Source organism: Aotus nancymaae, unplaced genomic scaffold, assembly GCF_030222135.1.
Source record: "Aotus nancymaae isolate 86718 unplaced genomic scaffold, 86718_ANA_hifiasm-v0.15.2.pri h1tg000049l, whole genome shotgun sequence".
Taxonomy (NCBI): domain Eukaryota; kingdom Metazoa; phylum Chordata; class Mammalia; order Primates; family Aotidae; genus Aotus; species Aotus nancymaae.
The window spans coordinates 1,608,236-1,631,392 of NW_026988463.1; the positions used below are offsets into that span (position 1 = coordinate 1,608,236).

The window sequence follows — 23,157 nt, forward strand, 5'->3', positions numbered from 1 at the left end:
TTATGAACTGACGGTCTATGATACACTCAGCACACAGCATAGAAACAGCAGATTCATATCCACAGTACACACTGGCACAGACAGTTGGCTTTTACCTTCCCCCGCTTGACTTTTTTCTGACAAGGAATTTTTATTTCTAATCAAATGCTGAAAATAATTGTTTTTGTTTTTGTTTTAAACGGAGTCTCGCTCTGTCGCCCAGGCTGGAGTATGGTGGCGCAATCTTGGCTCTCTGCAACCTCCGCCTCCCGGGCTTAAGCGATTCTCCGGCCTCAGCCTCCCAAGCAGCTGGGATTACAGGCGTGTGCTACCAAGCCCGGCTAATTTTCTGTATTTTCAGTAGAGACAGGGTTTCTCCATGTTGGTCAGGCTGGTCTTGAACTCCTGACCTCAGATCTGTCCACCTCAGCCTCTCAAAGTGCTGGGATTGCAGGCGTGAGCCCCCGCCCCCACCCACACTGAAGGTTTAAACTGGCCATAGGGTCAATCATGGTTTATGACTACCTATTAAGTCAAAGCAATCAAGGAGAATGGGGCAGTGCCGCTTAGCCTCTCTGGTGTACGTGCAAACAGGTAAGAGCTCACCTGCACAGCTAGTGTGGAAGGCCCGGCCCAGGGAATGAAGAATTGGCCATGCCGCTTTAGAAGGACAGTGTGCCGGGGTCCTGCACCCTCTCGGACACCTCTATGACAGGCGTCATCACTGCATGAAGAGGGAGGGCTTGCTCCAGGCCACCTAAGGCCACACCTTCCTTTTCCCTCTTTAGTTTCATTCTTCAGCAAGTTTTTGACCCTTTGGAAATTAAAATCCATAAAATGCTCTTATGAAGAATCTCTAGATTCTCTCAGGAATGGAGAAGAAGGTGCTTGTAGACAGCCCTTGACTGACAACCTCTTTTAGAACAATTTTAATTGTGTTTTCACCTTGCTGTTTTTAGTGTTTACTTGTTCAAACTTCTTCTGTTTAGGAGCAATTACTCCCAGAGGGATAGGTATTATGGATGTTTAGCAACGGCGGAACTTTCCATGAGGATGCATACAGAACACTTTGAAATTAATCACAATAACTAAACAGCCTGAGAGGCGCCCAGCACCACCAAGGCCGAGAGCTTCCCACGTGGCACCATGCACCAGGCAGGTCCTGGCACCCACAAAGCTTGGCAGCATTTCACTGACCGGGAAGACCATGAAATACACCATGATACAGTCACAAGGAGTTAACTATTTCAACAAGCAGACCAAGAAGGAAGACACAGAGAAAGGAAAGAGCCTGTGAGCGCGCACCATTTCCCGACATGCCAGCGGGCGGCGTCCTCACCTTCTGATGAGTTTGATGGATTTGAAGGCTTCGTCCATGTCTCCGATGGTGACGAAGAAGCTGAAGTGGAGCATGGCGTCCAATGTGGCCTTGTCGCAGTCCTCCAGCCCCACAAAGTCTCGCAGGGGTCTCCTGGCGACCATCTGAGGAATGTGGTGGTACCCAGACTCCACCTTGTCTTCTATGTCCACTTCTTCAGGCTAAATGACAAAGGACCCATGTGTTCGTTAATTCATACGTAGAGCTGAAGCCCTCACCCAGGTCTCTTCCTCTAGATTTATCTCCATTATAGGGGGGAAATCCCTCCGCAGACAGACACAGATATTTAGCAACAGGCCAAGTCCCTGCCAGATGCACTGAAAACCTTTAGGGTCACTGGAAATGGTCACAGCTTTTGGCTCTGGTTTCAGATAATGGGTAAGCAAAGGCTGTCTGTGCATGGATTTGTTTTTTAAGCTCTCTAAAAATACAGTAACAGTGGCATGATTTCAGGTAGAATTTTCCAAAACAAGAACCTGGACTGGTTGTGTGCCCTCTGTGGGTGTTTCTCAGCCTGGACAGGGCAGCCCCACATGAAACAGGGAGGGGTGCAGCTGCAGGCCCAGCATGGGAGCACACTGCTATGGCGTGCCAGGCCACAACCTCGCCTGAGCATCATCTTCTCCCCAGTTCCTGGAAATCGGAGCTCCCGGAGGGATCGCTGCCCCTCCACAGGCCCCTCCCACTACTTGCATCCTCTTTCATCCTGGGTCCCTTCCTCTAGTGGGGAGCGGCTCTCCACACTCTCTGGGCTCTAGCCCTGCTCTCAGCTGGGTCTTTCTCTCTGCAGGTCCCATTTATCCGACAGCACACGCACTCCCTGTGTGAAAGGGATCATGACGCAGCCCTATAGGGTCAGGCTTCCCTGGTCCTGTAAACTGCTGCCATTCTGTGACTTCCTGAAGGGTGACTCCAGCCACCCCAGCTCCGTTCCCGTCAGCTCACTGCTCCCACAGAAGCTGACCTGTGGCCCCAGTGAGTAGGCCTTATGGGCAAGACAGCACTTGGCCTTGGTCTCAAAGAAAACTGGGGGATTTGTCAGCCCCAGTTGTGATGGGGAGGCCCTTCCTGGCACATTGCAGAGCGTAAGCAAAGGCCCCGAGGCACCGCAGAGTAGCACTGGAGGGCCTCAGGATGGACATAACAGGGCCCACCAGCAGGGTGCTGAGCGCTGCAGAGTTTGGACTACTTCTGCACTGAGTGGGAATTGTCAGAAAACACACACACAAAAACAGGGAATTCCTGCCTGCTATGGTTTAACTGCAAGGAAGCGGCCTGACCTCTGATAACAATGTCAGCTTGGCATGGATGAATGGGAGTCCAGTTCTCCATGTAAATGGGAATTCTCAGCATTCACCATGTCCTGCTCATAGCCCTGTGAGGCAGGGGCTGTCTATCCCACATCACAGCTGACTGGTCACACGGTGTAGGGGCAGGGTCCTAAGAGCTGCTGGACTCAGATCTACCCTGAAACCTTGGAGAAACTAGGCAGAGCCATTTGAACACAGGGAGAAAATCTGAATAAGGGCAGTGTTTACAGACAAAAGACGTCATGGCCACTCCTCACTAGACTTGAAAGGCTGAGTTATGAAAGCTCCCTCTATCGCAAATGTAGGTAAACTAAGTACTTCCTGTGTCCCACACAGCAGAGGAAAGAGCTGCTGTGTCACACATCCCGGCTATGACCACAGCTGGCGGGCTCCTGGTGAGCTTTGCTAGGTGAGGGGCGTCCTGCTCAGATAGAGAGCTGATGCTGAGCGTCTGAAGCTTCCAATAGACCTCAGTCAAGTGAACACACAAGCTAAGCCGAAAGGACTGAAGCGCAGACAATCGTACTGAAAATAAGGGAAGGAAAAGATCTCAGGAAAACGACACGGTGAAGGAAACGACACATGACCTGGGCGTCTGTACTTACAACTGCGTCATACACGCCTGCTCTCTGGAACAACAACTATGAGGAGTGGAACGCATGCGGGAAGGTGAGAAACGAGAAAGAGAAGAACAGACGCGTGACTGCGTGCAAGACACAAACGCCACCGTGCAAAATTATGGGAAAGAACTCAACAGAAATAATGTAAACGTTGTTAACGTTCTGAGTTCTGAAATCAAAGAGAAATCAGAGCATATAAGAAATGTAAAGCAGCATGAAATTCAGAGAAACACCAGTCTGGTGACACTCGTCTACTAAAATATGGGAATTAAGGAAATGCGCATTGACAGAGCAGGGACCCCTCTATTTGGCGAATCACATGATGTGTTCCCATTCTTCATGAAGCTAGACTGCCTCCACTGCAGGGAACAGCGTGATGCATACACCAGCACCACGCTGGCCTCTGCTGGCTGTGCAGCCTGGCTCTGTGTGGTGACCAGGAACACGACCGCCAGCCGCATGCAGGTTTGCGCTTGTGTGAATGCTGTTAATCAATCACTGCACACAAGGCTCCAGCAGAGCCCGAGGACCAGAGGCCAGCAAACACCTGGTCATGTCACTGTCGCAAGTTAGGCAGTGCCCCCGCCCCACTGTGTCCTTTATGCCAGATCCTAGGAAGGTGAATGCCAGCGCAGGGGTCTGCATTGGACCTGGTGTGCCTGCTGTCCACCGTGGCAGCGGCTGGCACAGTCAGGTCCCAGGTTAGCTTCCATAGCCATGAAGGGCTGCCTGTCCTTTCTTTTCTTGAATGTCCCTCTGGGGCCTATGCCCGCTCTGTCCCAGTTTAAATGCTGTCTTGACCCACCTTGGGTTATAAAAGTAACACATGCTTATTGAAGAAATTTAGAGTAGTACAGAGTTCATTCTTTTTTTTTTTTTGAGATGGAGTTTGGCTCTTGTTGCCCAGGCTGGAGTGCAATGGTGTGATCTTGACTCACTGAAACCTCCACCTACTGGGTTCAAGCGATTCTCCTGCCTCAGCCTCCTGAGTAGCTGGGATTACAGGCATGTGCCACCACACCCAGCTAATTTTGTATTTTCAGTAGAATGAGGTTTCTCTCTGTTGGTCAGGCTGGTCTCGAATTCCCGACCTCAGGTGATCCGCCGGACACGGCCTCCCAAAGTGCTGGGATCATAGGTGTGAGACACCGCGCCCGGCCCAGAGTTCATTCTTAAGGTTGATAAGCAACCATATGTGAAAATCCAAAAGCAATCCAGGTCAGAGTCTACATGGTTTAGTCCTCCCTCTGACGTGACAGTGAACAGGAAGTGGCAGGGAAGGCTCTGCACGTGTTTGCTGAAGGTGTGTATCTAATAGGAGAGACGCTTCCATGTTTCATGGAAATAAAAGCAGCAGCAGCTGGTGGCATCCTAGTTCCTGAAAGGTGGAAGCTGGTGGCTCTCAGCCTCCTGTCTGCGGAACCCCTGTGGGGCTCACACTGGCTGGCACCAGCTGGGACGAGTCTGAGCCTTAGGTCAACCGGGCTCCTCTCTGAACAAGCCCCAGTGTGACTCAGGGTGCTCCCAGAGGCTGAGAACAAGAGGTGGGTTAAGCGAGGGGAGCAACTCACTCAGAACCAGGCACTCCGCCGGGTCTCAGAATGCTCGTGGGGCACATATGGGCTGCTGTTCTGCAGAGAAGCCACAGATCCTTTGATCAGCACGCCCTTTCGGAAGCAGAGAACGACTTTGTTTCAGGTCCAAAAGGGACCTTGGAGATATGGAGACTAAGTCGGTCGCAGAGAAGTAAATAACTTGTTCAAAATAAACCGCTAGGGTGTGTGTACTGATCATGATCCCATTCTCTCAATAATTTAAAAATAAGTCCATGCATATGAGTCACACTCACAAACAGATGTCCAGAAGCCCACTGAAAGGAGCCCCCAGGCTGCCCACAGTGACTGCCTCCGGGCTGGGATTATGGAGATTTGTACTGTTTGGGTCTTTATTTCATTCTTGGTAGTTCCTAAGTTCCCTACAGTGAATACAAAAATGAGTGATTTTAAGAAAGCAGCTAGAATTTTAGAAAGACAGAAAAGCTAAAAGGTGTTGAGCATTCGGGGAAAAGCCAAGGGGAAGGGTGCAGAGTCCTGTGTCCTGACAGAGAACTCCTTCACCTGGCGACACCACTCATCAGAGTGACTTCTCTCTATCCTCAGAGCAAAATCACTTCCGGTATTCCCCAGACAGACTGCAGTGCTTGCTGGAATTTCGGGTGAAAGTTAGACCAGATGGCTGACCCTGGCTACTGAGAAGGAAGCCCTGAAGAGCCTCGAGGGCTAACTCATGTTTCAGCTCCTGGGACGCTTGGAAGAGCCCAGCCAAGCAAGGGGAGAGATCAGAAATACCTGCGCAGATTTCATGGTTTCATACCTTTCTCGTGAAGTAGTAATAGGGCACTTCCATCCCCAGAAGACTATGGTAGGCAGAAGGCCGGGGGAAGCTCTCATGAAGCAGGAAGCCGTGCTCTTCAGAAATGAAGAAGGACAGAATCAAAACATCTGCCTGGGAGAGAAAGAACAATACTGTTCTGTTTTTTAGGCTTATATAAATATCTGGGGTCCAAGTGCATTCTGCCACATGGATATACTGCGTCATGGTGGAGCTCGGTGCTCTGCTTTGATGATACTACCTTTTATCTGTTCCACTTTGGAAAATCAGCCATGTCTCCTGGAAGGAGGCGCCTCGTCCAGTTTGTGACCACTGGACCTTCCCGAGTGACTGATTTTCTTGCAGCAAAGTCTCATCATTCCCACCCTGAATTGGTGACTGGAACTCAAAAGAGCTTTCATGGTTTCAAAGTTCTCCCCATTCAGCTTCTCCACTCTGATTTAAAAATCAACAGTGGCAGGCTGGGAGCGATGACTCACGCCTGTAATCCCAGCACGTTAGGAGGCTAAGGCGGGCAGATCATGAGGTCAGGAGTTTGAGACCAGTTTGGCCAACGTGGGGAAACCCCATCTCTACTAAAAATACAAAGATTCGCTGGGCGTGGTGGCCTGCGCCTGTCATCCCAGCTACTTGGGAGGCTGAGGCAGGAGAATCGCTTGAACCTGGGAGGCGGAGGTTGCAGTGAGCTGAGACTGCGCCACTGCATTCCAGCCTGGGCAACAACAGCGAGACTTCATCTCAAAAAAAAAAAAAAATCAACAGTGGCACCACCAACAAAGAGTGACCCTGCTTTCAAGAAACAGGGAACATGCAATATGGAAACCACGTGCTCCACGGGTCCTTCACACAGGAGCAAAACAAGTAACACCAGGCCGTGTGCTCGCACCTGCAGCTGTGTTCTACGGGAAACCGTAAGAGGCGAAAGGAAGGTAAAAAGCCCGTCCTTGCTACCTGGTGTGAATTCAGACAAGGCTGCAACACCACACAACAGACAAAAAGAGCCCTGTGATCAAACTGCCAAGACCGCCCTGCCACGCCTTCATCTTCCCTGGGTATGAGCCTGCCTGTTCTCCTGGCTGCCGGGGTCATCCCCACAGCCTCTATCTTGAAGTGATGCCTCTGGCCATGTCTTCCTCTCCCCACTGTGGTGGTAGAGATGCTACCTGGACATATCCTCCTACTCAGCGTCTCAGAACCAAGGGTGGATTTGCTTCTGAACTCAGGGTATCAACACTGACTGCAGACAACTCTTACTGTCTTAGTAAAAGAAATTTCTCTGGCACAAGGAAGACTTCAGACAAGTCCAGAAATTTAGGGCTGCCTGCTCGTAGCTGAATTACTGGGGAGGCTACACATAAATTCCTCGGTGAATAAGCAGGTTAGAGGCAAAACAGATCACTGAGCGTCCCAGGAAATGTCTGATATCCCAAGGGACACAAGGCTTGGAAAGTGTCAGAGAGGCCCAGCCCCTGTTGGTGGTGGGGGAGGGAGGGGTCCAGGGTCCAGTGCCAGGGCCCTAAGAGCTTGCCAGCATTGGGGAAGGAGCCCTCTGGAGGCTGGGGAGCCTGCTGGTGAGGGCAGGGGGCAGAGGCCTATCTGCCTTGGTGTGGAATTAAGTACAGCAGCCCTCAGGGTCAACCACAGGATGTGGTGACACTAAGGGGTTAATTCATAGTCACTGTTTCAGTAAAGACTTCTGTCCTGTGGCCGGATGTGGTGGCTCACGCCTGCATCCCAGCACTTTGGGAGGCTGAGGCGGGCAGATGGCCTGAGATCAGGAGTTTGGGACCAGCCTGACAAACGTGGAGAAACCCCATCTCTACTAAAAATACAAAAATTAGCTAGGTGTTGTGGCAGGTGCCTGTAATCTCAGCTACTCAGGAGGCAGAGGCAGGAGAATCCCTTGAACCTGGGAGGCGGAGGTTGCAGTGAGCCAACATTGTGCCACTGTACTCCAGCCTGGGTGACAGGGCAAGACTCTGTCTCAAAAGACAAAACAAATGACTCCGTCTTAAAAAACAAAACAAAACAAACAAAAGACTTCTGTCCTAGAGAGAGAATCACATGTAGCAGCTGAGATAACAAGAGAACCAAAACAAATGACATCCAGGTCAGACCAGACAGTAAGTGTGGAGCTGGCCCCGGGCATAACCTCAAAGAGGATACACCACACACCCTGGCTTTTCTGCACAGCTCAAGACAGGCCTAGTATTGGTAAATCCGCAGAGATGGTGATGAGCTTACAGCGGCGCTACCATCAGCGGGAGCCGTGAGGCAGATGCTCTACTTCATGTGAATGAATTTTCAGGACCCCCTTCCCAGACCCCACGCTAGGAAGACTGTTTCTATTAATTCTTCTTCTTTTATTTTTAGAGATGCAGGTCTCAACATGTTGCCCAGGCTGGTCTGGAACCCCTGGGCTCAAGCAATCCCTCCCGCTTTGGCCTCTCGCAGCACTGGGATCACAGGCGTGAGTCACTGTGCCCGGCCTATGGAGATGTGAAGTCTGGCACACGGACACTGAGTGTGTCTGAACACAAACATGACAGGCAGAGCGTACCGTGGGGCTGGCATTCCCGTTGTGGGGCTGCCGGTCGGCAGACTGTGGCTGGGAGCCCAGCACCTCCTGCACAGCTTCGCAGACGAACAGCCGGGGTTCGTTCTGGTCCCAGAAGTGGTTCACAGGGACATAATTTTTCAGCCCCTCATCCGCAAAAAGGTAGCTCCTAAAAGACAAGGGAAGACCTGTCTCAACCCCCAAGGAGGGTACTCCTGCTACCAGCCTCCCTCCCACACACATTCCCAAGACCTCCAGGTACTGTCCCAGGCTGCGGGGTCCATGCGCTCAGCTCGGGGAGAACCTCGGGGGCCTCATGGCCATGAGCTCTGCTGAAATATGCTCTCAGATTTTAACAACTGGGCTAAGTGTCCAAGCAAAGCCTGGTTTGAAAGGACCACAGAAATATGATGCTTTGACTCTGGAGGCCTTATGAGAGCCCAGAAGAATCCCCAAAGCAAAAGGGACTCTTCCTTTTCTCCAGGACCAGCAGGCCAAACTCAAGGTGGGACAGCACCCCCTGCTGGGGGGGGTCAAGACTTTGGCTCCATGGTCATGTGGGGGGTCCTCATCCCCCATGGGTCCCTGTGCAGTGCTGCCCCTTATACCCAGGTACCTCCCATCTCTAGAGTTCCATGTTTGATGGGCCCAGAACTCAACAAAATGCTGTGGGTAGACCCAATGACGTGCTGGCAGGGAACACTCAAGGTCTCAAGAGAGAGCAGGTGCCCGAGGTGAGAAGGCCTGTGAGCCTCATCCATCGCCCTCAGCATGTCATGAACCCAGGCTGCAGAGTGGGACCCTGCCGGGCAGCACGACCCGTGGCAGCTGCACAGAAGGACAGGACCCGGTGCTGCAGAACATGAAGATCCCCCAGGAAGCTGCCACACTCAACACTGGAGGTGCCCCCACAGCTACATGCGGTGCCAGCACAGAGCAGAAAGCAGGGCAGAGGGGCGAGTGCCGTGCTCCAGACAGGGTGGTTCTGAGGCCCACAGAAGTCGGGGACACAAGCTGGTTCCCGTGAGGCGAGATGGGCCTGGCTCGGAGGAGAACAGACAGAAGGGACGGGGTGAGATTCAAATGTGAAAAGAAACTCAGAGGCTCCCATGGCTCCCGGGGGAAGCCATGAATGGCAGTCACAGAGTTGAGAAGGAATAGCATGAATGAAAAGACATTTCAACACGAGACAAGCTGTGGACCTGGGTTACGGGCAGTGGGGATTAGAGGAAAGGTTTGTTCTAAGGTTTAAACCTGAGCGGCCAAGAACAGTGGCAGCAGGGGTGAGAGCTGGCACTTGGTGGAGTCACGTGTCACTGACTGAGGCGGGAGAATGGGGCCTGCATTCAGTGAGCAGTGAAGATGGTGAGTTCCACAGGGAGTCACTGGTAGAAGGATGAGGTGAGACCACCAGGTGAAAGAAGGTTCCAGAATAGGATCTGAGGAGGAAGGTGTGTGGGAGAAAGGCAGGGAGAATTCAGTGGGGCTGGACAGAAGGGGTGTGTCTGGAAGGAGGGGCCTGATGGTGCTCAAGTAGTGGAGCAGGAAAAAAAAATAGAAAAAACCAGCACCAAGCCCGGCCTTGTAAATCCTCTGCTCCTCTGTGAGCGTGGTGCAGACCCAAGGCGCCCGTCCCACTTTCCCACCCTGCTGGACTGCGCTACGGACACGACCATGTGGGGCATCAGTTGCTGCCCCGCCGCGACCACTGGGCGGGCTCAGCTCCATGGCCCCTGCATGTTCACTTTGTGCAGAATCCAGCACGAACTGTGAGTGGAATATCATCAGCACTCAAAGTTCTACAAATGTGCACTCACTCACAGAAGGAACTACAGATACGGTGGAGACAGACAATTATTCTACCTAGAAATACATTCTCTAAAGAGACGAATGCCCTCCCTACCACCTGAGACGCTGACAGGTGTGAGTCCACTGCATTCCTCTCCCAGCTGTGGCTCATGGGTCACTTCCATAGATTCCCGGCTAGAATCTTTCTAGAAGCTCAAGTTTCCACTCAGGTAACTGCAGGACCTTCCACCTGGAGGACAGAGACTATGGAGTCACATCTCCCCACTGCCTGAGTGAGCTTCTGTTTTCCTCTTTATTTTTCCTACTGCGGCCTGCTGGGGCCTTTTGAAGTCTGGCACGTAACTTAGCAACAACCTGGCAAGAAGCTGAAAAGTAACTGAAAATCATTTTCAGCATTGTTTTCCAACAAAATCCTCCTGAACCACAATCTTACTTATTAGTCTCTTGCTCATTATAGGACGGCGTCTCTCTGTGATCAATTTGTCCAGTCTTGAAGTCGTAGATGGTCACTGTGTCCATTTCAACATCGTAGAAGCAGATTGTGGAATTGGGGCTGTTGTCGGCCTAGGAGAAGAGAAAACCAGAAAGCTCATGGCATCTGCCTGGACCAGCAGGTTTGTGAGCTGTGCTAGGTGGCTGACGTAGCTCACATCTAGAGAAACACACCCGGTGTCCCTAAGTCTCTAGGCCGCTCGGCTTCCAAGAACTAGCACACTTTCAGCATTCACAATTTGTTGGTTTTGGTGTTTTTTGAGCCAGGGTCTTGCTCTGTTGCTCAGGATGGAGTGGTAGATCTAGGCTCACTGTAGCCTCCGCCTCCTGGGCTCAGGTGATCCTCCCACCTCAGTCTCCTGAGTAGCAGGGATTACAGGCACATGCCATCATGCTCCACTAATTTTTTAATTTATTTTTTGGTAGAGACAAGGTTTTACCATGTTGTCCAGGCTGGTCTTCAACTTCTGCACTCACGCAATCTGCCCACCTCGGCCTCCCAAAGGATCACAGGCATGAGCCGCTGTGCCCAGCCCAGCATTCACGATTTGAACATTGACTTCCTTTTGTCCCACTGAAACAGGTTTTGAATCATGATTTTATACTTTCAGAGAACTGAAAATATTGTGTCCAGCTGCTCTCAATAGTAACCTGAAGTAGCTTAACCAAGGGAACCAGAAGGAATCTGGATTCTGATAAACTGATTTTCACATAGGTGAGTAAAAATGAATTTCCTTCTTTTTTTGAGACAGGGTCTCACTCTGTCACCCAGGCTGGAGTGCAGTGGTGAGATCATGGCTCACTGCAGCCTTGACTTCCTGGGCTCAAGAGATCCTCTCACCTCAGCCTCCCAAGTAGGTGGGACTACAGACACGTGTCACCATGCCCAGCTAATTTAAAAATTTTTTTAGTAGAGATGAGGTCTCGCTATGTTGCCCAGGGTGGTCTTGAACTCCTGGGCTCAAGTGATCCTCCTGCTTTGGCCTCCCTAGTAGCTGGGATTACTGGTGTAGGATAATCTTGCCCAGCAGATACTCCTTTATTACAGCTAAACTTTTCCACTGTGTCCTTTTGCCATGGTTGAGTGGGCCCCTTGCTCCAGCCCCTGCCTCCTCCCAGCCTCATGCTCTCCCCTTCAGCGTCCCCGGGCCTTGTGCTTTCCCTCTCTTTCGGGTCTTCCTGTCAGTGTTAACCCCTCAGAACACATGTTGACCTTTTCTGGAATGTGCGATCTCTGCCCTGTGCCCCAGCTGCATTTGCTCCTTGGTCCCTGGGCTTGGTGAGGCCCCCTGGTGCCACTGGGCTGCTGCAGGGGTGAGGGGAGCCGTGCTCCTGGCTGCCTCCTTCTCCCTGTGTCACCTGCTCACCTGGCTTCCCAGGACCCATCTGGGTTCTCAGGGCCCCACTGGCCGCTTTTCCTCCTTGGGGACATCCTCATGCCCGTCCCTTGAGCTCTGCCTGCAGCCCTGCCCACTGGCTGCCTCCCAGGCATCTGCCCCTCCGCTCATTCACCTTCACAGCAAACGTCTCCTCACAAGATTTCCTTTCCCACCTCGCTGCAAGGGTTAGAAACGCCATCTGCAGCCCTGTCCTGCCCTCAGTCAGTCCACCGAGAAGCCCCACTGAGGCTACCCGAGCCCTCTAGTGGCTGCCACGGAGACCAAGTAGGCATCTGCACCCACCGCCCCCTTGACCCATCTTCTAGAAACAACCCTCTAGAAAGATGATATTGATGTTATCCTCATCCCTCTGCCCCAAGGTCAAAGTCGGCTCCCACCTGCATCAGCCTCGGCCCTGCCCTTCACCATGAGTGTAGACCCTGGATGAGAACAGGCTCTGCCAACACAGTCCTCTGCCCTCTGCTGTCCCCACCAGTCCTTGCCCGCTCACTCTTGCCTCAACTTTGGCTGGGCCATCACCTCCTCAGCAGGCCCGGCCTGAGCTCTCCCCGCGCAACACTGCACAGCTCCACACTCTCCGCACATTCGCCTCCTTCCCAGCTCCAGTGGCTCTGGGAGCCCTCACTGCTGCCTGCTCATCCACAGGTGGCGGGCAGGGTCTGTGTGCTCACCCGAGCACCTCTGTGCCCACAGTGCCTAGCAAAGGACCTGGCCCACGGCAGGAGACCAGTCAGTTGTGTGAACGAGCAAATCAACAGGGGAACCGGCACTGGCAGAAGGGAAGGAACCAACTGGCTCCAAACAGTGCTGCCATGCCCTGCCCTGCCAGTCCCCTGCACACCCACATCACCCTGCTTCTCTGAGCAGGATGGCTGAGGGCTCTCCTTTATGCCCAAGAGAACTGAGTGGGATGAGGAAGGCAGGCACTGAAAAGGAAGCAAGCAGCTCTCTGACGAGAAAATGACTGTTCGATGAAAGAAGACTTGGAGAAAGGCAGGAGACAGAACCTTGCAGGTGGGGGAGGAGCACAGCCTGGGCGAGGACCACACCGGGGAGGTCCCTGGAAAGGAGGGAGGGAGAGACCCGGGAGAGGAGGTGCAGGAGGGTGGGGCGGACCAGAGCACGGGACAGGAAGACCCTTGCAGGAGGAGAGAGGCATGAGGAGGCAAAAGGCCTGGCCTGGGAGGATGGCGGAGTGGACCACTGGACAAGGGGCAGCCTCACCTTGCTGGGGAGGATGCTGATGGTGCTCCCGCTGCTGCTGCACCGCAGAGAAGTGATGCCCCCCGCCCCGGGGACCAGCTCTGCCAGGCTCCTGCAGCTGCAGTGTGCTTTCGCCTCCCTGCGGGAAGGAAGAAGAACCTCAGTGTCCATCAGAGGCCCAGTTCCCGATTCTCTGCCTACCCTAAAACCCCTGTTCACCAGCTGAGTGCTGCGTGGCTCCTCAGCTGCTTCTTACCCTTGGTGGCACATGTGCACCATGAGGTGGGCCAAATGCAGAACATAAGGTGAGTTCCCCCACCTCGGGTATTCTTTTTTTTTTTTTTTTGAGATGGAGTCTGGCTCTGTCGCCCAGGCTGGAGTGCAGTGGTGCGATGCTGGCTCACTGCAACCTCTACCTCCTGGGTTCAAGTGATTCTCTTGCCTCAGCCTCCCAAGTAGCTGGGACTACAGGTGCCTGCCACCACACCCAGTTAATGTCTGTATTTTTAGTAGAGATGAGGTTTCACCACGTTGACCAAGCTGGTCTCAAACTCCCACTTTGGGTATTCTTATGCACAAATATGAATATGAGTGCTTCATCCCCTTCCTCTTGTTCAAGGAGCTTATTAAAAATTCTGTTCAAGGCCAGGTGTGGTAGCTCACGCCTATAATCCCAGCACTTTGGGAGGCTGAGATGGGCAGATTACTTGAGGTTTGAACCTGGGAGGCGGAGGTTGCAGTGAACTGAGATCACGCCACTGCACTCCAGCCTTGGTGACAGAGCAAGACTCCATCTCAAAAACAAAAACAAACAACAAAAAAAAGAAACACTGTTCTGTGCCATTCTGTACCTGGAGTTTTCCCTTCCACTCTGTTCTGGTGATTTTTCATGGCACAGTGGGGACTGCTTCCTCGCCCTCTGTTCCAGCGGCAGTTTCCCATCTTAGGGATACACTGAGCTATTTAACTCGCCCCCTGCCAGTGCCATTTAGCTGTTTCTACTTTGTGGTTGACATAATCAATACTAAGTGTGAGGTGGTAGCTCCTTATTATTTAAAACCTGTGTTCACACGTCCTCAGTTCTTCCCTAGCGTCTCTTCCCTATCCTAGGACCCATCCTAGAGTCCATGTGGTACTTAGCGGCCACAGCTGCATGGGCATCTCTCAGCTAGAAGAATTTCTCAGATTCCCTTGTTTCTGAGGAGGAGTGGTCACGGTCACTGCAGGCCGCCCTCCACCAGGATCTGCCTGGTGCTCCTCTCACCACTAGACTGCGGCTCCAGGTGTCTGGGAGGACAACACAGAGGTGAGGTGCCCTTTGCATCAGCTCATGTCAGGGGCAGACGCTATCAACCTGAATTATCACTGCTGATGCTGACCTGGTCACCCGGCAAGGGAGCATGTCAGTCTCTCCAGCGTGGAGTCCTCCCCTTCCTGTACCCTGTCCTCTCCAGCGTGGAGTCCTCCCCTTCCTGTACCCTGTCCTCTCCAGCGTGGAGTCCTCCCCTTCCTGCACCCTGTCCTCTCCAGCGTGGAGTCCTCCCCTTCCTGCACCCTGTCCTCTCCAGCGTGGAGTCCTCCCCTTCCTGCACCCTGTCCTCTCCAGCGTGGAGTCCTCCCCTTCCTGCACCCTGTCCTCTCCACCGTGGAGTCCTCCCTTTCCTGCACCCTGTCCTCTCCACCGTGGAGTCCTCCCCTTCCTGCACCCTGTCCTCTCCAGCGTGGAGTCCTCCCCTTCCTGTACCCTGTCCTCTCCACCGTGGAGTCCTCCCCTTCCTGTACCCTGTCCTCTCCAGTGTGGAGTCCTCCCCTTCCTGCACCCTGTCCTCTCCACTGTGGAGTCGTCCCCTTCCTGTGCTGGGTCCTCTACACTATGGAGTCAGCCTGTTCCTATACTGTGCTCTCTGCATGGACCTCAGGAAGCACCAGCTGCCCTTGGGGAGTGGGGAGTCCTGGCTTGCCGCACTCACGAGGGTAGAGGTGCCACAGAAATCGTGTGGAGTTCTTTTCTATGGGAGATGTCTCATTTCCCCTATTTACTGACTTAATCATTCATGTCATTTGGACTCACACATATTTATTTTTTACTTTGCGGTATAACTCAGTGCTGCTTTATTTGTTTGTTTGTTTGTTTACTCATCTGTATCAGACAGAGTCTTGCTCTGTCGCCCAGGCTGGAGTGCAGTGCAGTGATCTTGGCTCCTCCTGGGCTCAGTGATACTCCTGCCTCAGCTACCTGAATAACTGGTACTATAGATGCAAGCCACCATGCCTGGCTAACTTCTGTATTTTTTTTTTTTTTCAGAAATCCGGTTTCACCATGTTGTCCAGGCTGGTCTTGAACTCCCAGGCTCAAGCAATCCACCTGTCTGGCCTCCCAATGTGCTGGGATTTGCAGGATGAAATGGGCCCCCCAGGAAAAAAAAAATTTAATGCCGGGACTACAGGCATGAGCCACTGCACCTGGTCTACTTTATTTATTTTTTTGCTCCAATTATTCCAGCTTTGGCTACTAGGACCTCTTTCAGTAGGTTCTGTGTCTCTGTGACCCCTACCCTGCCATCGTTATGAGGTTTTTTGTTTTGTTTTTAGCACTTCCTCACTTCCTGGCAGCACGAGACGCTGCCAGCTCCTTTGTACATGTCCCGCCTCAGTACTAGAGTCAGCATCTCTCCAAGGACCCATGGCTCCTTTATTGGAGGATGGTGTTAGAAACCGAGGTCTGGGCCCCAGGTGTGCCTGCTGCGACACACGTGTTGCTTCTAGGCCCTCTCAGCTGACAGGGCGAGGAAATATGTGTGTACCAGCAGGTGCATCAAAACAGACCTATCATTCTGTACACAGAGTCATCCCTCTCAATGAAGCCAGGCATTTGTCCATGCTGTCATCTCCACCTCTCATCTACTCTCCAGGGCTCATTCTGGCCCTTCCTCTTGCTAATCTGTAACTTTCACTACCCCTGTGTGATCTCAGGCTCCCGCCATCCACCCTCCGTTCGCTCAGCTGTGCATTTCTGTGCACATGCATCATAGGATCAGCGTTGCTCATCCCAACCCCTGTAGGGAGCAGGATTCTCAACTAGAGAGCCAAGCTCCTGTGCAGTTCTTTGGCCTGAGTGCTCACCAGAGACTCCACTCACTCCCGAGTGACGTAGGTCAGCACTTTTCCCCCACACCCTTTAGTGAAGCTGTTTCATACATTTGTAACACCGTGAGATGGTTTTGCTACCTTCTGTGTTCCATCCTGGGGATGGAACTAACATTTGAAGTGATTTTTTTTTAGACAGTGTCTCAGTCTGTGGCCCAGGCTGGAGTGCAGTGGCACAATCACTGCAGCCTCGATCTCTGAGGCTCAAGCAATCCTCCCACCTCAGTCTCCCAAGTAGCTGAGACTACAGGTATATGTCACCATGCACAGCTAATTTTTAAAACTTTGTAGAGACAGGTTTTGCTATGTTGTCCAGGCTGGTCTCAAACTCCTGGGTTCAAACAGTCCTCTCACCTTGGCCTCCCAAAATGCTGGCAATGCAGGTGTGAGCTACTCTGCTCAGCCTGAATAATTTTTAAAAATTTGCACACATTAAGGTTCACACCTTGCACCATAAAGCTCTATGAGTTCCAACAAATATACAATGTCATGTACCCATGATACAGAAGTTTCACCACTCCCAAAATCCCCTGTGCCTCAACTATTCAAGCCTCCCGCACCCTGCGTTGTTCCACTGCCAGGTAAAGACCAAGAACGGAGGCCCCGACGTGAGGCGTCCCAGAGCATGAGTGGCAAGTTGGTGTTGAAATGGGCACCTAAGGAGTTTTCTGGCTTCTAACTCACTTTCTACCCACCACACTGTTTCCTGACTGATTAAAAAAATGTTCCCACTTCTTTTGGAAACAAAAATTTACCTTCGAGAAAGATCAAAGCTTTTAAAGTGAGCCAAGTCTGTCCCTACAACCAGGAAATTCCCACAGATGTCCAAGAAGCATGGGTTCCCCTCAGTTTCAGAGAAAAGGAGGAGTTGTTTGACAGTCCCCTGAGGAAAAGAAAAAAACAAGAAATTTACACGTTTGTTACTGAACATTATTCACAGACAACCTTGTATACTCCACGCATTCAGTCGGTGTTTACCGAAGTCTCAGTGTGTGCCCAGCCCTCTGCCAGATTCTAGTGCTAGGGGGAAATAGGAGGTCCTGTCCTCAGGAGAGCCCTGATGCCTACAGTCTAGAGGGCAAAACAGACAGCAGCTTGGTAGACAAATATACGTGTAATCTCAGCTGAGTAAGTGCCATGTTGGTACAGAATGGGATCTCAGGAAAGTGCCAGGCATGGGAGAAGGTGAATCCCACCAACCAGGAAGCTCTGGGGGGCCCTGTCTGCAGAGGCGTCATGTAAAAACCCTGGGAATACTTCTTATGTTGTGTCATGTGAGTGGTTACCCTGGGTGAGGAGGTTGGTGAGAGGAAGGGTGCTAGTTATACCCTGGGTACGTCCTACCCATGAAAAGCCCCTGCACTGTACACTTAGGCACAACACACCCACTCTTTCTGTGTGTGTTGTATTTCAGTAAAATGTTTAAGACGTCCGCGGTGGATCACACCTTTATCCCAGCACTTTGGGAGGCTGAGGCAGGAGGATCACAAGCTCAGGAGATCAAGAACATCCTGGCTAACACGGTGAAACCCTGTCTCTCCTAAAAATACAAAAATTAGTGGGGTGTAGTGGCAGGTGCCTGTAGTCTCAGCTACTCAGGAAGCTGAGGCAGGAGAACTACTTGAACCCAGAAGGCAGAGGTTGCAGTGAGCCAAGATCGCACCACTGCACTCCATCCTGGGTGACAGAGAGACTCTGCCTCAAAAAAAAAAAAAAAAAAAAAGTCAACCAGGTGAGCAGAGGCCACAGGGGCATTCCTGCAGGCTGAAGGGAAGTTAGATTTCGTTCTAAGTGAAACTGGAAGACTGCAGGGTTTTGATCTGGGAAGTAACTTATATCATTTATATTTTCAAAACATCGCCTTGACCTTTATAGCACTTTAGAAAGCATGCCTCACAGTCATGCTGGAGCAGACCTCACACTCTGTGGTGTGTCTTTTAGGGACTAACCTTAGTCCTCTGAGTTTCAAAGCAAAGCTCTTGGCTCAATTCAACCAACGCCCAGTGAATGGCTACACCCTGCCCAGCATTGGGTTGTGGGCGGAGCATCACAAGTGAGTGGCACATCCCCAGGGAGCTCCACGTGGGGACAGCGAGTCTAGTGTGAACAGCTGAATGCATCCTCAGGCCAAGGCAGGCAGCAGGGAAGGCACAGATAAGTGCCAGGGAGCTGCACAGAGCCTGAGTGGCAAGTCAGGCTGGAAGGAGGGCAGAGGTCCAGGAAAACTTAGTGGGCACGGAAATCTAAACACAGACTCCAAAAGCTGGCAAAGGGGCAGGAGCCTGCACACTGTGTCTAGGAAACTGAGGGCAAGGAACGATGGCTGGAGTCAGGGAGTGGGTATTCTAAGCTGAGGAAGCTCACTTCATTTTGATGTATCCCGTGGGAGCCTAAAAAATGCATATAGAATGAGCAAGTAGCTGCTTGAACACAGGATAAAGAGAGCAGAGGGAGTGGACTAGCTGATGGGGCTGGGGCTGACACCATTAACAATGACAGAGGGCACTGGAGGCTCCTAGGTGCGCTTGCTCTCTGCCCGCCCCTTACCTGCTGGGCCCTGGGTTCAGATCTGCGCTTACCTCTTTTACATTTTTCTTTTTTTTTGAGATGGAGTTTCGCTCTTGTTACCCAGGCTGGAGTGCAATGGTGCAATCTCAGCTCACCGCAACCTCCGCCTCCTGGGTTCAGGCAATTCTCCTGCCTCAGCCTCCCAAGTAGCTGGGATTACAGGCACGCGCCACCATGCCCAGCTAATTTTTTGTATTTTTAGTAGAGACGGGGTTTCACCAGGTTGACCAGGATGGTCTCGATCTCTTGACCTCGTGATCCACCCGCCTCGGCCTCCCCAAGTGCTGGGATTACAGGCGTGAGCCACCGCGCCGGCCTACATTTTTCAGCCAACATCTTTATGTCAATGCACTCCCAATTCTCAAAGTACTGACTTTAGGGCACTGACCCAGCTCCTGATCTCCAGAGCTTGCATTTCCAACTGTCTCTTGGACCCCCCAAGGGCTTTCCAAAGCACCTCAAACTGGCATCCTGCCCCGCCCGCTAGGCTGGCTCTGCCTCTGGAGTTCCTGACTTAAAGGCACCATTACAAACCCAATCTCCCAGGGTAGAAAACCCAGAGCATCCTCAGTTCCGCACTCTCTGTAGGCACCCACAGTGCCCCTCTGCTCCAGCTCTGCAGGTGGTGCGTTGCCTGGGGCCTCCCAGGGTAGAAAACCCAGAGCATCCTCAGTTCCGCACTCTCTGTAGGCACCCACAGTGCCCCTCTGCTCCAGCTCTGCAGGTGGTGCATTGCCTGGGGCCTCCCAGGGTAGAAAACCCAGAGCATCCTCAGTTCCGCACTCTCTGTAGGCACCCACAGTGCCCCTCTGCTCCAGCTCTGCAGGTGGTGCGTTGCCTGGGGCCAGGCCTGCGGAAGTACTCTCCTGCGATGTCTCCCACAGCTTCACTATGTCCACCCCTACCCGAGGCTCCCCATTACACAGGCACAGAAGTTACTTTCTAGGAAGAAAATGATGCCAAGCCAAGAAAATAAGTCAAAACTCGGGAAAGAAAAGAACTGTTATCAGAGGAAGGTGAGTCCTTTTCAGGGATCAGGCCCCTAGAGAGCTTAAGTGAGACAGCCGCCATGCCCTGCTCTCCCCTGAGCTGTGTTCGTCTCTGGAAACCACCTGCTGCAGCCACAGGTAGCTATGAACTAACCTAATAAGCTGCAATGGGCAACACCCGCACCAATGCTCAGCCCATCGCTAATCAATGGTATTCCCATCAACCAAAGAGGATTCCTAACAAACAACCTGCCATCAGCCCATGCCCAGTCCCTCTTTTCTGCCTTTACAAACCTGCCAGTAACAAAGGTCAAATGGAGCCCATTCCCAGTGTTCCCTGGTGCTGAGTTTTCTGGCAAGCTGTCCTTATCCTGGCTCAAGTAGACTACTTACTTATTAATTTATTTTACTTTTGAGACAGGCTCTCACTCTGTTGCCCAGGCTGGAGAGTACAGTTGTATAATCACAGCTCACTACAACCTCAACCTCCCCAGGCTCAGGTAATGTCCCACCTCAGCCTCCCAAGTAGCTGGGACCATCTGTGTGTGTCACTATGCCTAGCTAATTTTTTTGTATTTTTTGTAGAGACAAGGTCTCATTATGTTGCCCAGGCTGGTCTGGAACTCCTGAGCTCAAGAAATCCTCCCGCCTGGGCCTCCCAAAGTACTGAGATTACCGTCATGAGCTACCGTGCCAGGCCAAGTAGACTGTTTAAATCACATCTTGCGCTTCAGCCTCTTCCTTTTTGATCAACAAAATGTATCATCACTCCTGGCTTCAACCCCAACTGCCTTCAGGGTGAGGGTTCAGCTGACTAGCCCTCCTGCCTCCCTTCCCACCTCCCACCACCACTGGTCCCACACACCACCCACTTCTATGGCGCTTGGCATTTGCGTGGGAAGCTGCTCAGGTCCTCCATGGGGCAGACATGACTCCCTGAAACACATACAGGGCTAAGGACCTGAAGTTCTGGCCTAGGAGGCTGTCCTTTTAAGGACTGGAAGCTCCTGAGTATCTGGAGTCACTGCATCCCTGACACAAACACTAACAGCAGTCATGCATCTGTGTCCTGAGGAGGGAGAGTGTCCTAGGACAGGCTGGGTGTCCAACAAGGTTCGTGAGGGATCACTAACCCACCCTTACTCACGCCAGCACCACTTTACTAGTTAACAACCGACATGTATTCCTTTTGTAACTTAATAAATTAATGGCCAGCCATGGTGGCTCACACCTGTAATCCCAACAATTTGGGAGGCTGAGGCAGGGGGATCACATGACCCCAGGAGTTCAAGACCAGCCTGGGCAACATAGTGAGACCCCATGTCTACAAAAATCTAATAATAAGAAAATTAGCTAGGCATGGTGATGGGCACCTGTGGTCCCAAGGCTAAGGCAGGAGAAAGAATTGAGCCCAGGAGTTTGAGGCTGCAGTGAGCTATGATGGCATCACTGCACTCCAGTCTGGGCGACAGGATGAGATCCCATTTCTAAAAAAATAAATAAAAGGCTGGGTGCGGTGGCTCACACCTGTAATCCCAGCACTTTGGGGAGGCTGAGGCAGGCAGATCACAAGATCAGGAGATCGAGACCAGCCTGGTCAACATGATGAAACCCTATCTCTACTAAAACACAAAAAATTAGCCAGGCGTGGTGTCACGCGCCTGTAGTCTCAGCTACTTGGGAGGCTGAGGCACGGGAATCGCTTGAACCTGGGAGGCAGAGGGTGCAGTGAGCTGAGATAGTGCCACCACACTCCAGCCTAGCGAAAGAGTGAGACTCCATCTCATAAATAAATATGAAAATAAAAAATTAGCCAGGTGGCCAGGCGCAGTGGCTCATGCCTGTAATCCCTGCACTTTGGGAGGCCGAGGCAGGCAGATCATCTGAGGTTGGAAGTTCCAGACCAGCCTGACCAATATGGAGAAAGCCCACCTCTACTAAAAATACAAAATTAGCTGGGTGTGGTGGTGCATGCCTGTAATCTCAGCTACTTGGGAGGCTGAGACAGGAGAATCGCTTGAACACGGGAAGCAGAGGTTGTGGTGAGCCAAGATCATGCCATTGTATCTCTAGCCTGGGCAACGAGAGTGAAACTCCATCTCAAAAAAAAAAAAAAAAAATTAGCCAGGCGTGGTGGTGCACACCTGTGGTCCCATACTCAGGAGGCTGAGGTGGGAGGACTGCTTAAGCCCAGGAGGTTATGACTGCAGTGAGCTATGATTGCCATTGCAATGCACCGTAGGCAACAGAGTGAGACCTTGTTTCTGAAAATAAAAGAAAAAGAAAAAAATTAACAGAGGAATAAAAGGACCCAACTCCATGGCAGCTGTTGTTAGATATCTTCCCAAACCCTACATGTAGGACTTTTCAGTTGGCCCACTGTTGTTTCCCATCATGCCACTAGCCTCTCCTAACAGGCAATTCATCCTTTCCCATCAAGCAACTAGTTTCTCCCAGCAGGCCACTCGCCCTTTCACATCATACCACTGGCCCTCTCCCAGTAGTCCATTCACCCTTTCCCATCATGCTACTGGCCCTCTCCCAGCAGGCCATTCACCCTTTCCCATCGTGCTACTGGCCCTCTCCCAGCAGGCCATTCACCCTTTCTCATCATGCTGCTGGCCATTTCCCCACAGGCTGCTGGCGCCAGTGCAGCCCCACCTCTGGAAATCTTTTCTCAGCTAACACAGGTAACCCTCAAACAACACAGGTCTGATTTTCAAGGGCCTACTTATATGCACTTTTTTTCAATAAAGATATTTAAAAGGCGGGGCGTGGTGGGTCACGCTTGTAATCCCAGCACTTTGGGAGGCCAAGGCGGGTTGAGGTCAGCAGTTCGAGACCAGCCTGACCAATATGGTGAAACCCTGTCTCTACTAAAAATACAACACTTAGCCAGGCATGATAGTGTGCTCCATCTCAGCTACTTGGGAGGCTGAGACAGGAGAACTCCTTAAACCTGGGAGGCAGAGGTTGCAGTCAGCCAAGATTGCACCACTGCACTCCAGCCTGGACGACAGAACGAGACTCCATCTCAAAAAAAAAGAAAAAGATATTTAGCATTTTTTTTGAGATTTGTGACAATTTGAGAAAACTCAGACAAACCATGTACACTAGAAAGAACAAAAAAAATTAATAGATGTGTCCTAAATGCATAAAATATAGGTAGATACTAGTGTATTTTATCACCCACTTCCATAAAGTATACACAAATCTGCACACACTTCCAGAGATGGCACCGTGTGTAGTCAAGAGAAGTGTAAACAAACAGAGAGATGCGGTATGCAATCAGACCTGCAGAGAAGGAACTGTAG

At 51.8% G+C, this 23,157-nt stretch overlaps 1 protein-coding gene across 2 annotated transcripts in view; it reads right to left on the reverse strand.

Moving 5' to 3' along the window:
* Positions 1–23,157, reverse strand: part of IFT140 (intraflagellar transport 140) — a 105,985-nt gene that overhangs the window by 51,581 nt on the left and 31,247 nt on the right. Inside the window, exons 14-20 of one of the 2 annotated variants that reach the window (XM_064362292.1) lie at positions 17,042–17,169; positions 13,161–13,278; positions 10,478–10,608; positions 8,239–8,404; positions 5,661–5,792; positions 3,273–3,308; positions 1,319–1,518 (exon numbers count right to left, since the gene is read on the reverse strand). In XM_064362292.1, the coding sequence (XP_064218362.1) occupies positions 1,319–1,518; positions 3,273–3,308; positions 5,661–5,792; positions 8,239–8,404; positions 10,478–10,608; positions 13,161–13,278; positions 17,042–17,169 (911 nt within the window). The remainder of the gene's footprint in view (positions 1–1,318; positions 1,519–3,272; positions 3,309–5,660; positions 5,793–8,238; positions 8,405–10,477; positions 10,609–13,160; positions 13,279–17,041; positions 17,170–23,157) is intronic. The other variant, XM_064362293.1, reaches the window with a different exon arrangement.